The 15,588-nt window shown below is 44.3% G+C and overlaps 1 protein-coding gene across 1 annotated transcript in view; it reads right to left on the reverse strand.

Annotated features, from left to right (window-relative positions):
* The window catches only part of TNPO2 (transportin 2), a 52,572-nt gene that overhangs the window by 29,598 nt on the left and 7,386 nt on the right, over nt 1–15,588 (reverse strand). Inside the window, exons 2-6 of the mRNA XM_068274218.1 lie at nt 10,388–10,501; nt 8,456–8,531; nt 6,124–6,273; nt 1,963–2,069; nt 120–253 (exon numbers count right to left, since the gene is read on the reverse strand). Coding sequence (XP_068130319.1) covers nt 120–253; nt 1,963–2,069; nt 6,124–6,273; nt 8,456–8,531; nt 10,388–10,486 — 566 coding nt within the window. The 5' untranslated portion in view covers nt 10,487–10,501. The remainder of the gene's footprint in view (nt 1–119; nt 254–1,962; nt 2,070–6,123; nt 6,274–8,455; nt 8,532–10,387; nt 10,502–15,588) is intronic.

The raw sequence follows: 15,588 nt of genomic DNA on the forward strand, positions 1-15,588 counted from the left end.
TTACAACCATAGCCATAGGACATTAGGTAACGGGGATAGCACAAAGGAGTACACAAACATTACAGCCATAGCACTAGGACAATCAGGCAATGGGGATAGCAAGCAGTAGCAGTAAAGACCTGATTTTTGGGCTGCAATGCTTGAAGAACTGGAGGAATTTGGGGATCATGATGTTGAGGGGTCTGTTCAGAGCATCGCTGTCCAAGAGCTCAGAGGAATCCTCGCAGATCTTCTGCAGAGCCCCAAAGGCCCCCTGAAAATGTAAAAATGTGAAAGGTTCACTAAGCAAGCACTTCAAAATGGAACTTTCAATATGAAGTCTTGAAAAGAATATAAAAAGGGGTATTAGGCTACAAGTAAACCTAAACTGGAAGTGGAACAACAACCTGACACCCCACTCTGTACTCAGCCAGAATTAGCAGGATGTTAAAGTGGATCCGAGATGAACTTTTACTCATTGCATAATTGTGTTCCTTTCCTATTGTTTACAGGGCATTCCTCAAGCCAAATACTCTAATTCCCTATAACCTAAACAAGCCACGCCCACAGGTTTTCAGAGAACCAAGGCATTTTCAGACAGTAGCAAGGGCTCATGGGAGCTCAGTCTGAGCAGGAGGAGGGGGAGGTATTTCAAAGAGGCAGAGGGTGGAGGGAGGAGGCTTTTTTTTTTTTTTTTTTTTTTGCTCAAGATGCAGATAAGCCTGCCTCTAATGTTTATACAAACAACATGGCTGCTGTCATTGTATCACAGGAAGAAATAATCATTCTATTAAAGCGGTTTAAAGTTTAGCTAGCTTACCCAACAAATCTAGCTGCAGATTAGATATATAGACAAGTTACTTGTTATAGTTAGTTTTTCATCTCGGATCCGCTTTATCCACTCTGCGACCGCCGAACAGAATCTAAAAAAGGTCTAAAAACAGTCACAAAAATGTGTCTTCCAGTGCACATTACCATTGCTGGCTATACGAAAGCACCAGCGAATGACGGTGTGGCAGAGGGTGTCTCCTGCCACAACACTTTGGCTGGTAAAGTTCCCGCGATCGCGGCTAGCAGACTGTTAAAAGAAAAAAACGTTCACTTTATACCTATGGGGACAGCTTAGGGACAAAGAGGTCCAGTCAATTGGCCCACAATGTGATCCCCTCTCAAAGGCTGAGGGAAGTAAAAGAAAAAAAAAATGTTATAATGGTGGCAACAAAAGAGGGGCAGATTAGTGTGCCAAGTTATATGGCTCTGCAGCTAAGCTGTTAAAGCTGCAGTGGCCTGAATAAAAAAAAAAATGGCCTGGCCACTGGAGGGGGGGGGGGGGGGGGGTGGCGATGGTGTAAGAATGTGGTTCTTAAAGGACAACCGAGGTGACATGAGACGTGTATGTAAAGTGCCTAGCACACAAATAACTAGGCGGTGTTCCTTTTTTCTCTGTCTGAAAGAGTTAAACATCTGGTATGCAAGTGACAGTTTCTGTCTGGGTCCGGACCGGGTCAGACTATAGCATAGCCCTCACTAATAAGTGCAGCCATAAAACACTTTCCTGTTAGTAAATGGCTTCTGAGAGCAGGAAAGAAAAAAGGATTATTAAATTTATAGATTTGAGCTCTAGCATTCTTCAATGAAGGGTCATTGAGCAGAGACAATGAAACAGTAAAAACCTAAAAAACTAGATTTAAATATAAAATAAAACTATGAGGTATCAAAAAAATTTTTTTAGGAGAAAGGGGGATAAGTACAATTGATTTTCCCATCCGTTTATTTTCACCTCTGATGGCCTTTAAGTGGTTAAACAGCGCCACTGATAAAAATGACAAAGCCTGTCAAGAGGCTCTGTCTTAATGGAGGATGGTGAGGGAGTTTACCGCAAAAACAGAAAAGTTTGACACAAAAATCAATAAAATACTACTGCTTGACTGAGAGCTCCCTCTTCCTCAGAAGTAAGACCATCATCAGATGCCAGGGCCATACCTCGCATGTGTTGTAGTCCTCTGAGTTGAGCAGGTTGCAGAGTTGAGGTAGAAGTTCCGGCCATGTCTGCAGCTCTCCCTTAGATGCAATAGTGGTGATGAGAATACCTGTCAGAGGAACAGAAGCATTCAGAAACTCTATACAGCAATTACAGACATAGCCCTGCACTCTGAGCACCAGGGGGTAGCAGACAAAGGCGGAACGTAATCCAACTCAAATTTTTATTTACCACTGTGCATGTTTTTATAGAAAACGGATTCAAACTCACTATTTAAAGAGACACTGAAGCGAAAAAAAAATTATGATATTATGATTTGTATGTGTAGCACAGCTAAGAAATAAAACATTAAGATCAGATACATCAGTGTAATTGTTTCCAGTACAGGAAGAGTTAAGAAACTCCAGTTGTTATCTCTATGCAAAAAAGCCATTCATCTCTACGACTTTCAAAGTCGTGGAGAGGGCTGTCTTCTGACTTATTATCTCAACTGTAAGTGAACAGTTTTCTTTTTATCTGCCAGAGGAGAGGTCATTAGTTCACAGACTGCTCTGAAAGAATCATTTTGAATGCAGAGTGTTGTGTAATCTGCACATATTAGAGAATGATGCAATGTTAGAAAAAACACTATATTCCTGAAAATAAAAATATGAGAATATTTTCTTTGCTGCTAATCTTCTAGTAATTGTTCATAGTACACAACCAATTCATTATATCATATATTTTTTTCCGCTTCAGTGTCTCTTTAAATGTACACAAGCGTTCAATGAAGCATCAGTGATTTATACATGATTGCATAAAGTAAAAGCCAGCAAACACTTGGAATAATGATTAGCAAAGTCAGTTGCATTGCATACCACGTTTCCCCGAAAAGACAATGCCTTAGATTAATTTTTGCTCCAAAAGATGTGTTGGGGCTTATTTTCAGGGGAGGACTTATAATTCAGGAAGTCTCTCAGCAGAACATTTCCTGTTCCTTTGTACTGTCCTGTCCCCCGCCGTCCTTCCCCACTGTGCTTCCTCTGCTGGATCCATAAGTATTCTACAGTACTGAGCAGGCACCTGACCTTTGCTGTGTGCTGGGATGACAGGACCAATGCACGATCAGCACTGCACCTCTGTGCCCCCGCTTGCTGGCCGCCACTGCCTCCTGTTTAACTTCTGCTAGGGCTTACATTCAGGGTAGGGCTTATATTTCAAGCATGCTCAAAATTCCAGCTAGGGCTTATTTTCAGGGAAACAGTAGTTACTGGTCATGTTTCCCCGATACAAACATGCCGGGTTCTGGGGAAGGGGAGAGATAAAGGGATGAAGGGGGTTTAGGATGAGCAGACTTGAACTAGGAGAGGCTGTGGTGGGCAACAGTGTCAACAGGGCATGGTGTTCAAGCACGCCCAGAGAAATGCGAGATTGGTTCTGCAGTGTACAGGAGGTGAGAGCTGTGTATGCGGGAATTAACTCATCCAGCCTTCCACCGCCCTTCTGATGTGATCTATCCTGCGTTACATCTCCTTACACTTCTGCCTTCAGGTGGAACATTAAAGGGAACCAGAGAGGATGCAATATACATACCTGGGGCTTCCTCCAGCCCCATACGCACGGATCGCTCCCACGCCGCAGTCCTCCTCTGCCTGGAACCGCCGCCACCGGGTCCCGTCATTGCCGCGAGTCGGCAAGTCGGCCGGCGGACGCGGCCAATTCTCCGCATCACCGGGTTCTCTCCCCATACTGATACGCATGTGGCCGCTAACTGCGCAGCCGCATGCGTACATGTATGGAGGGAGCCCCTGTGATGCGGACAATTGGCCGCGTCCGCCGGAAGTGACGGGCCCGGTACCGGCGGATCCAGGAAGCTGAGGACGGCGGCGTGGGAGCGATTCAGGCTTATGGGGCTGGAAGAAGCCCCAGGTATGTATAAAATCTTTTTCTTTTTCCACCCCCCGTTCCTCTCTGGTTCCCTTTAAGCTTCAAAAGCAGAAAAGAAGAAAACGCAGCATAGAACGCATCGGAATGGACAGGGTGGCTAGGTGAGAGCCCTCAGCTATTGCATTCCGCACACTGAAGGCAGATCAAGTTTTACAAAAACATTCTCAATCATCCCTATCCAACCACCAATGAGCAGCTGGGCATGCATTGCTCCAAGTTACCCAAATGGCAAGTGTGTGAACTTTTAGGGTCCATGCACTGGACATAACCAACTCCCTACATGCTCCCTCATAGAAAGCTCATGTTGCCTAGTTTGCTGCATGCACTTGTTGGGGATAGTAACCAAACAGCAGTGTAGAGAGGAGAAATGCCTGCCAACCAAATCAGAAGGGGACCAGGAAACAGCTGAAGTCTTCATTGGGGTGGTGGTGGGTCATTTTGAACACCATTTCTGATACCTTGACTGTTAGAACAGCTAGACTACTACAAATGCCTGCTTGGGACCCGCTGACCAGTTCAGCACTGCCTCTCCACTGCTAGTACAGAATCACCTCCATTTCCAGCAGTCCAAGCCCTCATTCACTGCTCAGAGGCGCAAGGTAAAGCAGACACATCCCCACTACTGCAGACAACACTTAAAAGGACACCTGTATGTGTAAACAAAACAAAAAAAACCTGGGGCTTCAAGCGGCCCCCTGCAAATGTCCCGTGCCCACACCAGGACAAACCTGTTCTTCACTTTCATTGTTGCCGACTTATATCACTGGCCACTACCATTAGCAAGCATCACCCCACCATCAGCTTATGAGACAGGTGGCATGCTTCACCATGAGCTCAAGCACTGAAGAGAACCTGAGGGGCTAGAAAGTTGTGCAAAACAACAGATATCCATATTTAGCAAGTTATCCATCAAAACTGTAAATTATTGGTGAAGAAGCGCATCTAGACCATACATGTCAAACTCCAGCCTGTGGGCTAAATCTGGCCTGTGCATTATGTTTGGCCCACTTAGGACCACCAGAGAAGCAATATTAGAGGGTAAGCCCTAGATCACCAGGGAAGTCATATGGGGAGAGCACTAGGTACCAGGGAACTGTATAGGGGAAGAAGGGGACCACTAGAAACTGTATAGAGATGAGAGGGAGAACCACTAAACACCAGGAAACTGTACATATGAGAGAGAGGAGGGCCACTAGACACCAGGGAAGTGTATAGGGAAGGAGGGGGCACTAGAAACTAGGGAATTGTATAGGGTATGGAGGGGAGCCATTTTCACAACAGGGAACGAGATGGCCACTAGACAATGATGTTGGCCCACAACTTGGCTCCAGAGCTCAATTTTCGGCCCACTTTGTATTGGAGTTGACACCCCCCCTGATCTAGACTGGTGCTTTAAAATGTGATTTCTTTACACAAAGGGCTCCGTTCCCCAAGCATTACCACATTCAGTAATGCAGCTGCTTTCACTGAACATTTTTATCAAAATGTTTATTCACTAAGGCTGTTACCACATGGCAAGCTGAAATTACAGAGCAGTGAGGTAAACTACAGACTTGTGCAGTAAATACCTCAAAATGTCAATTCAAACAGAGCATTCAGTAAAACTAAGTGAGACTTATCTCCAGGCTACAGCTGTTACCCAACAGCACCAGATAAAATGTTACAGGCAAATGAGCCAGCCAATAAGAGGAGCCTCCCCGTCCTGCTACTACCTTCATTGGTGCAGATATATACTGTCGGGAGGGACAAGTTTCTCTCCCTCTGGCAGCAGAGAAGAGGGTAGGTGCAGAAAGTTTTCCCCTGCAGCCCTTTAGACTCCTGCTCCAAGATGCTGAGGAGCAACTGGTGAAATCATCCAAACTTGGTGTGTCTTATGGTTACTGAAAGTTCATCTATACTCTTGCTATAAAAAAGGGGGGGGGGGGGGGATTATGTTAAGAGACTGATAGAGTCAGAGGGACTAGAAGGGGACAAGCCGGTCTAAAGGGATGACCCTTACTATTGTTCGCCCACTTGTGACAACATTACATCACTCCACAGCTGGTTCTACGGTTTACCGAACAGCCCTTAGTGAATTAAAGCTACATTTTCCATTACCGAACTGCGAAATGTGAAATCCTAGTACATAAAGGTTGTTTTTTTTCTGCGTAATTTACCTCACATGAAATGTTTACCAAACAGGTCTTCGTGAATTGAGACCAAAGTAGGAGACTAGCAGCAGCTGTGAGGTCACTTACCGATGGTGGCCCTGATGAGTGACGAGGAGTCCCCAATGCTGTTCAGACACTCTTGTTTTATGAACTCACACACCGCCTGCGGGAAGTTCTGATAGTGCGCCTTTACATTGTTCTTCAAGATTAAACCGCTCAGAGATCGCGTGGGCTCGTCTGCAAGGGGGAATACCAAAGGCTTGTTATCCAGAAGCTGAAAATACTGATGCAGATGTTTGAGTAACCAGATGGCTTAAAGTATAACAGACAGAGGACCAGCAAGACAGCCAGGCAATTAGCATTGCTTTAGAGGAGATAATTAAGTCAGCCTCTACATTGCCCTCATTTGAGGTTTCCTTTAACGTGAACTCCAGTAGTTTTTGCAGAGAGAACCAGAAATAAGTTGTGAATTGTGCAGGACTGTCACCTTTGACGACGACCAAGAGTACTGTAAATGAGAAGCCTCTCATGCCTTTAGATTGTAAGCTGGCAAGGCTCTCACCCTTTTGACTTGGAATGTTATACATTTTATCAGTTTTATACTGTATTTACCAATTCTGTATATTGGTGTACACCATTGTCTGTATTATGTACCCCATGTTTGTTTCTTACTTTGTTCAGCACCATGGAATATGTTCCTGCTTTATAAATCAATTTGTTTTTTGTTTTGTTTTTTCCGCTCTACTACAATTTGTTGATAACCAGCAGGAACTCACCCACTTGCCAATAAATTCCTCTTTTGAAACTCCAACCCCTCTGCAATATTACCTTTGCTTTTTTATTTTTCTCTCCCTAATGTGTTCCAAAGCTCTGGCCAACTCCACCCAGGTAGCCTTGGTCCGCCCTCAGCTCAGCAGCCAAGTCCTAATACAGAGTAGCAGTCAAACAGCCCCCACAGGCGCTATAGTTACACCACTTTGAGACTGTTCAATAGTGACTGGACAGTGTAATGGTTAAGGGCTCTGCCACAAGAGACCAGGGTTCGAATCTCTGCTCAGTAGGAGACCTTAGGCAAGTTTCCCTAACACTGCTACTGCCTATAGCGCGCGTCCTAGTGGCTGCAGCTCTGGTGCTTTGAGTCTGCCAGGAGAAACGTGCGATATAAAAGGTTATTTGTCTTGAATAAAGGTTAAACAATTTGGCCCACAGCTTAGAGTAGGTTTTAGATTTTGACTGCTGCAGCATTTGATCAGCGTCATTGACCATCCCAAATCAGTGTTGCCCCTATGGGAAATCAAGTAAGGGTGGGGTTGATTTTAGATCATCATTAATTAGATTTATATAGCACCTACATCATATTACACAGCACTGGACAGTAAATAAGGTTACAGACAATGATAATAGGGGTGGCAGACAATACCGGTAATAAGCACTAAGACACATACACTGGAGTGGTAGTGCCAGTAATATAAAGTTCACGTTATTCTGTGGGCAGGATGTACGATCAGGTAGGAAACACAATCAGGTAGGAAACACGAGGGAGGGCCCTGCCAAAGGCTTGCAATCCAATGCTGGGAATACACGGTTCGTTTCTGCCGCAGATAGATGGCTCGATAGATAATTTCTGACATGTCCGATCTCCCATTCGATCATTTCGCCGCTTGATTTCTCATAGGTGTGAATAGAAAAACCAGCAGAAGATGAGAATTGAGAGGAGAATCTAGCTGGAATAAAACTCACTGTGTATGCCCAGCATAAGGCAGTCCGATACTTACACAGGTTATGTTCCGGGAGTTTGTAAGCATATCCAATGTCATACATAGGGAAATGGACAAATTACTTCTGGACAACTCTGAATTTGGACACAGCATAACTAATGTTTTTTCGGTTTTTAATGTGCTTAAATTACTTACAACAGTTTATATAATACTGTAATGCAGGGGTGCCCATTAGGTAAATCGCGAAGGACTTCATGGTAGATCCCGACCGCAATACATTTTCAGAATCATTTTATTTCGCCAAGCACGACTGGGTCGTGCCCGGAATTGGGTTTGGCATACAGGGCACAATACACAATATAAATGTTATACAAACACTACAATACAGACACAGTTCCATATACAATTATGCTACTGCTATACAACGTTTCCATTCTGTATATAGAAGTGTGCTCCTAAAATTGTACATAGGCAGATCATTTTGACTTGCTAATTTTTTAAAGTAGCTCACAAGCCGAAAAAGTGTGGGCACCTCTGCTGTAATGCATACCAGCAAATAAAAAAAATAAATAAAAATTACATATATTGCACATTTTGTATATGGAGACAATTTTGATTGCATGTAGGAAAAACTTGTAACTAGTATTTTATGAGTAAAGGACCACCTGTAACGGAAAAAAAGACAAAAATTAAAAACCTACCTTCCGATTTGAGCCGCGTCAGTACGAAGATCAGATAGTTGTTAAAATCTGGATATTGGTTTAGCTGCTTCAGTTTCTGGGAACGAGTTCAGGACCATATTTGTTACTGTTCGACAAACAGGAAGACACAGATGGGACAACAAAGAGCTGCATTCAGCGGGAGAGTAAAGATCAGAGATGTTGGCAGAGCAGCAGGTTTCCTAGAGCAAGATTATGCGACACCACTGAGGCCCATCTCCACGCACTAATATCTCCCAGCCCCGTGAAGAATCTCTAGCCACAGCCTATGGATAGCCCAGGCTCACCTTCATGGGTTTACTAAACCCTCCCTCAGACAGGTCACACTGCACACCTAGTGCTTTGGAGCACTGCCATAGGCCGCAATATAAATTGCAGCTATGACGCTGCTGAGAAGGTAATTTGTGCACCAGAGATAATCTGCAGTATAGACCAACTCTGGCTATAAGCACAGCGGTAAAAGGTGCCGGGCTATATTATAGCCGAGTATTGGGGGCAGGGCTGGAGAGCCGGTACAGAAATCCTCCGACTCCGTTTATGGAACCAACTTCGACTGCAGGTACCCGACAATTACTCCAACTCCTCAGCTCAGACCCCACAGCCCTGACAAAGTCACAGAGTAATGATTTTCTATGGGCCAGTTTCCACTAAATGCGATAAAGTAAAATCTCATAGTAAACGCAGTCCTCAGGTCCCAGCAAATGTGTCTGTATATAAATATACAATGACCAGTTTGGATAAAGTAACCTGTTATAGTAAACTAGTTTTCCTGGTCCCTTGGATTTTACTATAAAAAGGGATTCTATTTTATTCACATCCAAAAAAATACTAAAAAAAAAATCTCTATTTTTTATTCATCATGCAGAAAATCCAGTTTTTGCGTGCGTTTTCAAATAAGCAATCGATAGTAACAATAGCCTTCCTTTTTGGTTAAAACAAAAAAAAAAATAAAAAAAAAATATTTAAATAAAGATTGGCATACATTTGAATATTCTCTCGGCATGATCACACACCCATTTTACCAGCCACATTTATTAGATGTATGCATTCTAACATGTGCAGGTTAACCAGCTATTCAGGAGGACCCACAAGCTGAGAAGCTATTAGATGTAACAAGCTTTATAAGTAGATGTACAGAGGCGCCAAAAGGATAAAATATGCTAAAATGTTTAAAATATTCGGGTGGCGGCGGTGGAACGGCCACTCAGAAATAGACTCGATGCTGTCGCTTAAGATAAAGACAATTTATTCACATACTCCATGAACAGAACCGCAACGCGTTTCACGGGTATATTCCCGCTTCCTCAGGCAATAAACAGATAGGAGTACACTGTAAAGACAGAGACAGATAGCATGTCCTTAGACCAATGTATATGTGTGCTGATGATTTTTGGTGCATAGTTATGTTAACGTGAATAATGGGTAAACAACGCTGTGGTTAGAGGTATATTGGGAGAGGGGGTGAGGGGCTGTGCGGAGATTGTTATAAGAGTTAAAAATCGTAGGGAAAAATTAAGGGTGGCAAAACACAATGCAATCAGATGTAGTAAAATGCAGAAAACCAGACTCGCCAGTACAGTCTCAAGGTCACGAATAGCGCCTCTGTACCGGTGAGTCTGGAGATCAAGGTTTATATACCTAAGAGTATATGGGTGGACCAATTGAATGGTTCATAAGGGGTGGGGGCTGTGTGATAGGCAGGTAATGTGTTTCTATGGGTGGGGAGGAGACAAGCTTGGGGCGTGTTTGTGGGCCAATAGGAGCAGGGGACAGGTTATGTAACCTACGTTCGGCCAATAGCAAGAGGGGATGTGGTTGTGTAACTTCGGGGAACAGAAAATAAACAAATGTGTACAAAGTGTATCTATTCAGAGGCTGAATAGAGTACTGGCTTTATAGACTGATAAAGGATACATCCTGTACAACTCTCTGGGTGGCTGTGTCTGGTGACTGAGAGTCCTTTAGTAACTGCAGGACTTGCTGTAGGCCTTCTTCATCAGGGCGCCAGTCCATGTTCACATCCACTAGCTGAAAGAGGAGTGACTGATTAGAAAGCGCTCAGTAGAAAGCTGTAACCACCTCTATGTCCATCACTGGGCCATGCATAGAATACACCTACAGGTTCTCTTTTTATAAAAACCACACAACTCTCTGAAAGTGCCATATGATGCCAACGGTGAGGAGAGAAGGTAAAACAAGAACAGCATAGAAGCAGCAACCAGAGAATTGTGGTTTTACTGGTTATTCTGTGACTTTCCCATCTATTGGTTAACACAACAAACTTATAAAGGGTGCTTGACTTGTACCCTGCAAGGCAGTGTTTTGGTAGCAGCTTCCTGGATTTATTAGGATATGATCGATCATGCTCTATGGAGAAAGCATATTGTATGGAGTATAGCACAAGAAGTTTTGAGTCAGGAGGATACAATTTATTGGCTAATTTAAAGTGAACCAGAGACGAAGCACCTTTATGTATTTTACCATATATATCAGTGGGAACATAAGAACATCTACCCTGCTCTCGGATTCATTCTTCACTGCTCAGCCTGCTTGTTATCAGCCTTGATAAAATCCCCGAATGAGCATTCAGGGCTCTTTTCCACTACACAGCTGAATCGCAAATCGCTAGATATTTCTAAATCGCTAGGGTTGCTACTTTATCATAGAAATCATGAGAGGAGTTTTCCACTTTAGTGATTCGATTTGTAAATTTTGGAGCGATTTTCAGAGGGATAATGAAATGCAAATGAAAATTTGCAAATCGCAATCACAACAAAAATTAAAATCGCAATCGCTGGCGTTTGTGATTGCTAGTGGAAAAGGGCCCTCAGTCTGGCTTTGTTCAGGAATAGCTCATTATAGCTGAGTCCGTCTTCTCTGGTGTCTTTTAAAGCCCATGCCTGCCCCATTCTGGCTCTGCTAGAGTGACTCAGCAATAATGATTCCTGAGCAAAGCCAACCTGAATGCTCAGTCGGGGATTTTATCGGGGCTGATAACAAGCAGTGAAGGATGAAGCAGAGTAGGTGTTTTCTCTCATGTCCCGACTGAGACTGAGACACACACACACACACACACAGCTCCTGGGGAGTGCTCACCTCGGGAGGGGCAAAGCCTCTGTTTCCTATGGAGGCTTCCCCAGTCCTCCTCCGTCCCACGGCAGCAGCGATAGAGCTCACCGAAAGACGGGGATGTAAATAAATCTTTACCTTCTCGGCTCCAGCGCAGTAGTGGCTCGGAAATAGTCGATCCCAGTCAGGTCCACTCACGGCGCAGGACGACCAGACAGATCTGCCCTTTCCGAGCGGAGAGCTGCAACAGCACCCCCGCTGGAACAGGGAAAGGTAAATGTTGCACAACCTGACAAACTGTGCATTCCGTGGGCCAGAGTGAGACCACAGTGGGACGGATAACCCTCAATAGGATCCAGTGGCTTTCCCCTACCGAGGTGAGTACCGCCCAGGGGGCATTTTTTTTTTTTTGTACAGAGTGTTTAAAAGGAATAAGAGCAAGCTTCTGGCTATTCAGCCTTCCTCAGACTTTAAGGCTACTTTCACATTAGGACATTGCGGTTTGATGCGACGGTAAAGTCGCAACACAAAGCGGCCAAGAAGTCGCAAGGCAGCGGTATAACCACATACAGCATGCACAGTAGAAAATACAGGCAATGAAGAGTAGGTCACCAAGTGTTACTGAGCATGTGCAAACAGTCTAACGCAGCTAAAAACGTGTATAACGCACAGCATGCAGTACTTTCATTTAACGTGCAGCGTTAGACACCAACGCAACATCTGCACTGTGAACAAACCATTGATTTTTCAGTACTGGGAGTTATTCTGCGTTACATGTTTTTTAATGTGCGACATTAACGTCGCATTGTGAAAGCGCTCTTATTCAAAGCTCCTTGATTTCACTGATGGCTAACATGGTACAACACTCTACTACGGAGTATTTCAATATCTACAGCACATACAAGCCCTGCCGGCCAAATATGGACGTCCGCACAATTTTATGTGACCCTCAAGAGCTTAAAATCTTCAGGATTGCATGACCTCTTTGCTGTTGCCATCCATACCACCGAAAGCTGCAAGCATTCTTTCTAAGAGAGACAGCTGTTATGCCGGGCATACACGGATAGATTCTGCAGCTCGATTAGCCGCCGGAACTACTCCCGCTGCATCCCCGCATGCGCCTGGATCGATTCCCGCTTGTCCCCGCGGGCGCTTTATCTTCCGCTATTGTCCGCCCGCGGGTATCGATCCGGCGGGCAATCGGACCTGACGGAAATTATCAATCGTGCCATCAGTGGCTCGATTGATAAGAAGAATCTGTGTATGCCCAGCATCAGGCGTTTGGAGTTAACACCTCCTCCACTGGCCTGGGTATCCCACAATACACCTGTAACTTCTGGTTTCCTGAGAGCAGATTAGTGAAATACTGTATACAGCACAGGATGCTGCTCTCCACTGCCACCTTGCTTTTACTGCAAATTACAGCAATCTGCCTTCCCATCCAGAGGAGCACACCAGTGCAGGGGCCACATTCAGGTTTTTGCACCTGGTATTGTAGGTCACCCAACGGAGACCCACCCTCTTTAAATGTCAACAAACATTTATAGTGTTTGACTGAGTTTCAGATGTTGGTATCTTATTTGATGGAGTCTGACACCCCGGATCTACAGTACCATCTGCATCTTAAGACTTCACATCATTTTTTTTTTTTTTTTTTAAACATGCTCATCTTCTGGCACTCATCCAGCACACAGTGTGACCTCCAAGTAACTGGTCTCCATAGTCTTTAGGTTGTCTATGACCATGCAGTGCAAAAGCCCTCAAATGCACCCACCCCTCAACTCCCGGCTGATTGAGGAGACCTCTGCAGTAAGAGGACAGTAGCAAGGTACTAGAACAGTGATCTGCAAACTTGGCTCTCTAGCTGTTAAAAGGGAAGTTTCAAGCAAAATAAAAAAATGAGTTTAACTTACCTGGGGCTTGTACCAGCTCCATGCAGCTATCCTGTGCCTCGTAGTTACTCACTGCTGCTCAAGTCCCCCGCTGGCAGCTTGCCGACATCGGGGGTCGGCGGCACGCATTGCGTACATTTTTACGCATTCCCGCTAGTGCAGGAACATTAACACATACATTTTACGCATTACTGGTTCAATGCGTACATTTTTACGCATTGAACCAGTAATGCGTAAAATGTGTTAATGTTCCTGCACTAGCAGGAATGCGTAAAAATGTACGCAATGCGGTCTTCCGACCTCCAAGGTCGGCAAGCTGCCAGCGGGGGACTGGAGCAGCAGTGAGTGACTACGAGGGCACAGGATGGCTGCATGGGGCTGGTAGAAGCCCCAGGTAAGTGAAACGTTTTTATTTTGCTTGAACCTTCCCTTTAAGTAACTACAAGTCCCACAATGCATTTGCCTTTCTGAATCATGACTGTGGCTGTCAGACTCCCGCAATGCATTGTGGGACTTGTAGTCAGATCACTGTACTAGTGACTGGAAGAGATAAGGGCTTCATGCAACCATCATGAATATTTGCTACCAGAGTGCTCATGGCATTAAAGCGCGCCTACGTTAAACCATTTATGGAGTGAGACTCATGCTTCAGTCATAAATTATGCCCCCCTTGCTGGCCATCTGTCACCATCTCTTGTCATGGGATATTGGTGACAGGATTAGTGGGCACTAGACTGGTGACAGATGGCCAATAGCTACAGCTTAGTGAGCAAGTAGGGGGCAAGCAGCTACAGGACTGCTATACACCGGCGGTTCTGGAGGTAGGCCTGGCTTCAGGAGCATAAAATAATAATTTGCATATTCAAGAGTGATGCATTGTGGTAGACCACAGTCGCTCACTTAAAGGAGAACTGTAGAGAGATGTATGGAGGCAGCCATATTTATTTCCATTTAAGCTATACCAGTTACCTGGCTATCATGCTGATCCTCTGCCTCTAATACGTTCAGCCATAGACCCTGAACAAGCATGCAGCAGATCAGGCGTTTTACAATTTTGACAGATATGACAAGTTCAGCTGCATGCTTGTTTCTGGTGTGATTCATCCACTACTTCAGCCAAATAAATCAGCAGGGTTGCCAGGCAACTGGTATTGCTTAAAAGGAAATAAATATGGCATCCTCCATATACCTCTTACTATATTTCTCTTTTAACGTGGAATTATCACTAATACCTTTTGTTTTAAGAAGGCAACATATACTCTGCGTAGAAATACTGTAGAGCACAGAAGCTTAGAGCATGCTTTTAAATAGCTAAAACACCAATTTGGTGTTTAAATAAGATTCATCAATTTCTATAACTATCAATTTGTTATTCTTGGTTAAGTATGTCACGCCTGAGTACCCCCTGGAACCATCAGAAGTACCGCTGGGGTACGCGTACCGCACATAGAGAACCCAGGCTGTAGAAGTTTACATCCCACATATGGCAACATGTAAAGAAAAAAAAAACCCTAGCATCCCCTGCCCATTTTCTGCACTGGATAAGCAATTGGCTTAACTGGATGGTTTTAGAAAACTGCCCTTCCCCTGACCATCTCCTGCCTCTCCTCAGTACAATGCTCCACAGAGTCACACCTGTATGTCTTGCTATACAAAAGATAAAAACTTCAGGGAGGGGGGGGATTTAGTTAAGTTATTTTTTTAATGGTTAATACAAATACTTTAACCCTTCTAGCATGTTTAACACTTGGAAATGTTCTGTACACCAAAGAGTGCAATGTTGCCATGGCTGCAGGAACATAAAATGACACAAGCGTGTGTACAAGGCTTCAGACTACGTTCTGTCACAGCTAGTGGGAGCCCCTTCTATAGCTCATTATGGTGAATGAAGCCACTATTGTGACAGTACAGCAGAGGTGTGTGCCTAAAAACTTTACTCTGGAAAAAGGGATGCTCCTGAAAAATATACAAAAGTACAATACAAAGCGCATTTGGAGAGGTAACCCACTGACACGAACCATGTTGCAGCATCTTCTGTAGCACATATAATGTGCTTTTACTCACAGATCAGAGATGCAATCATAATGCAGTCATGCATCCAGTTCAGTTGCATTACAGCAACTCATAACGGACCAGGTGACAGTACTCCATGTA

Source organism: Hyperolius riggenbachi, chromosome 3, assembly GCF_040937935.1.
Source record: "Hyperolius riggenbachi isolate aHypRig1 chromosome 3, aHypRig1.pri, whole genome shotgun sequence".
NCBI lineage: Eukaryota > Metazoa > Chordata > Amphibia > Anura > Hyperoliidae > Hyperolius > Hyperolius riggenbachi.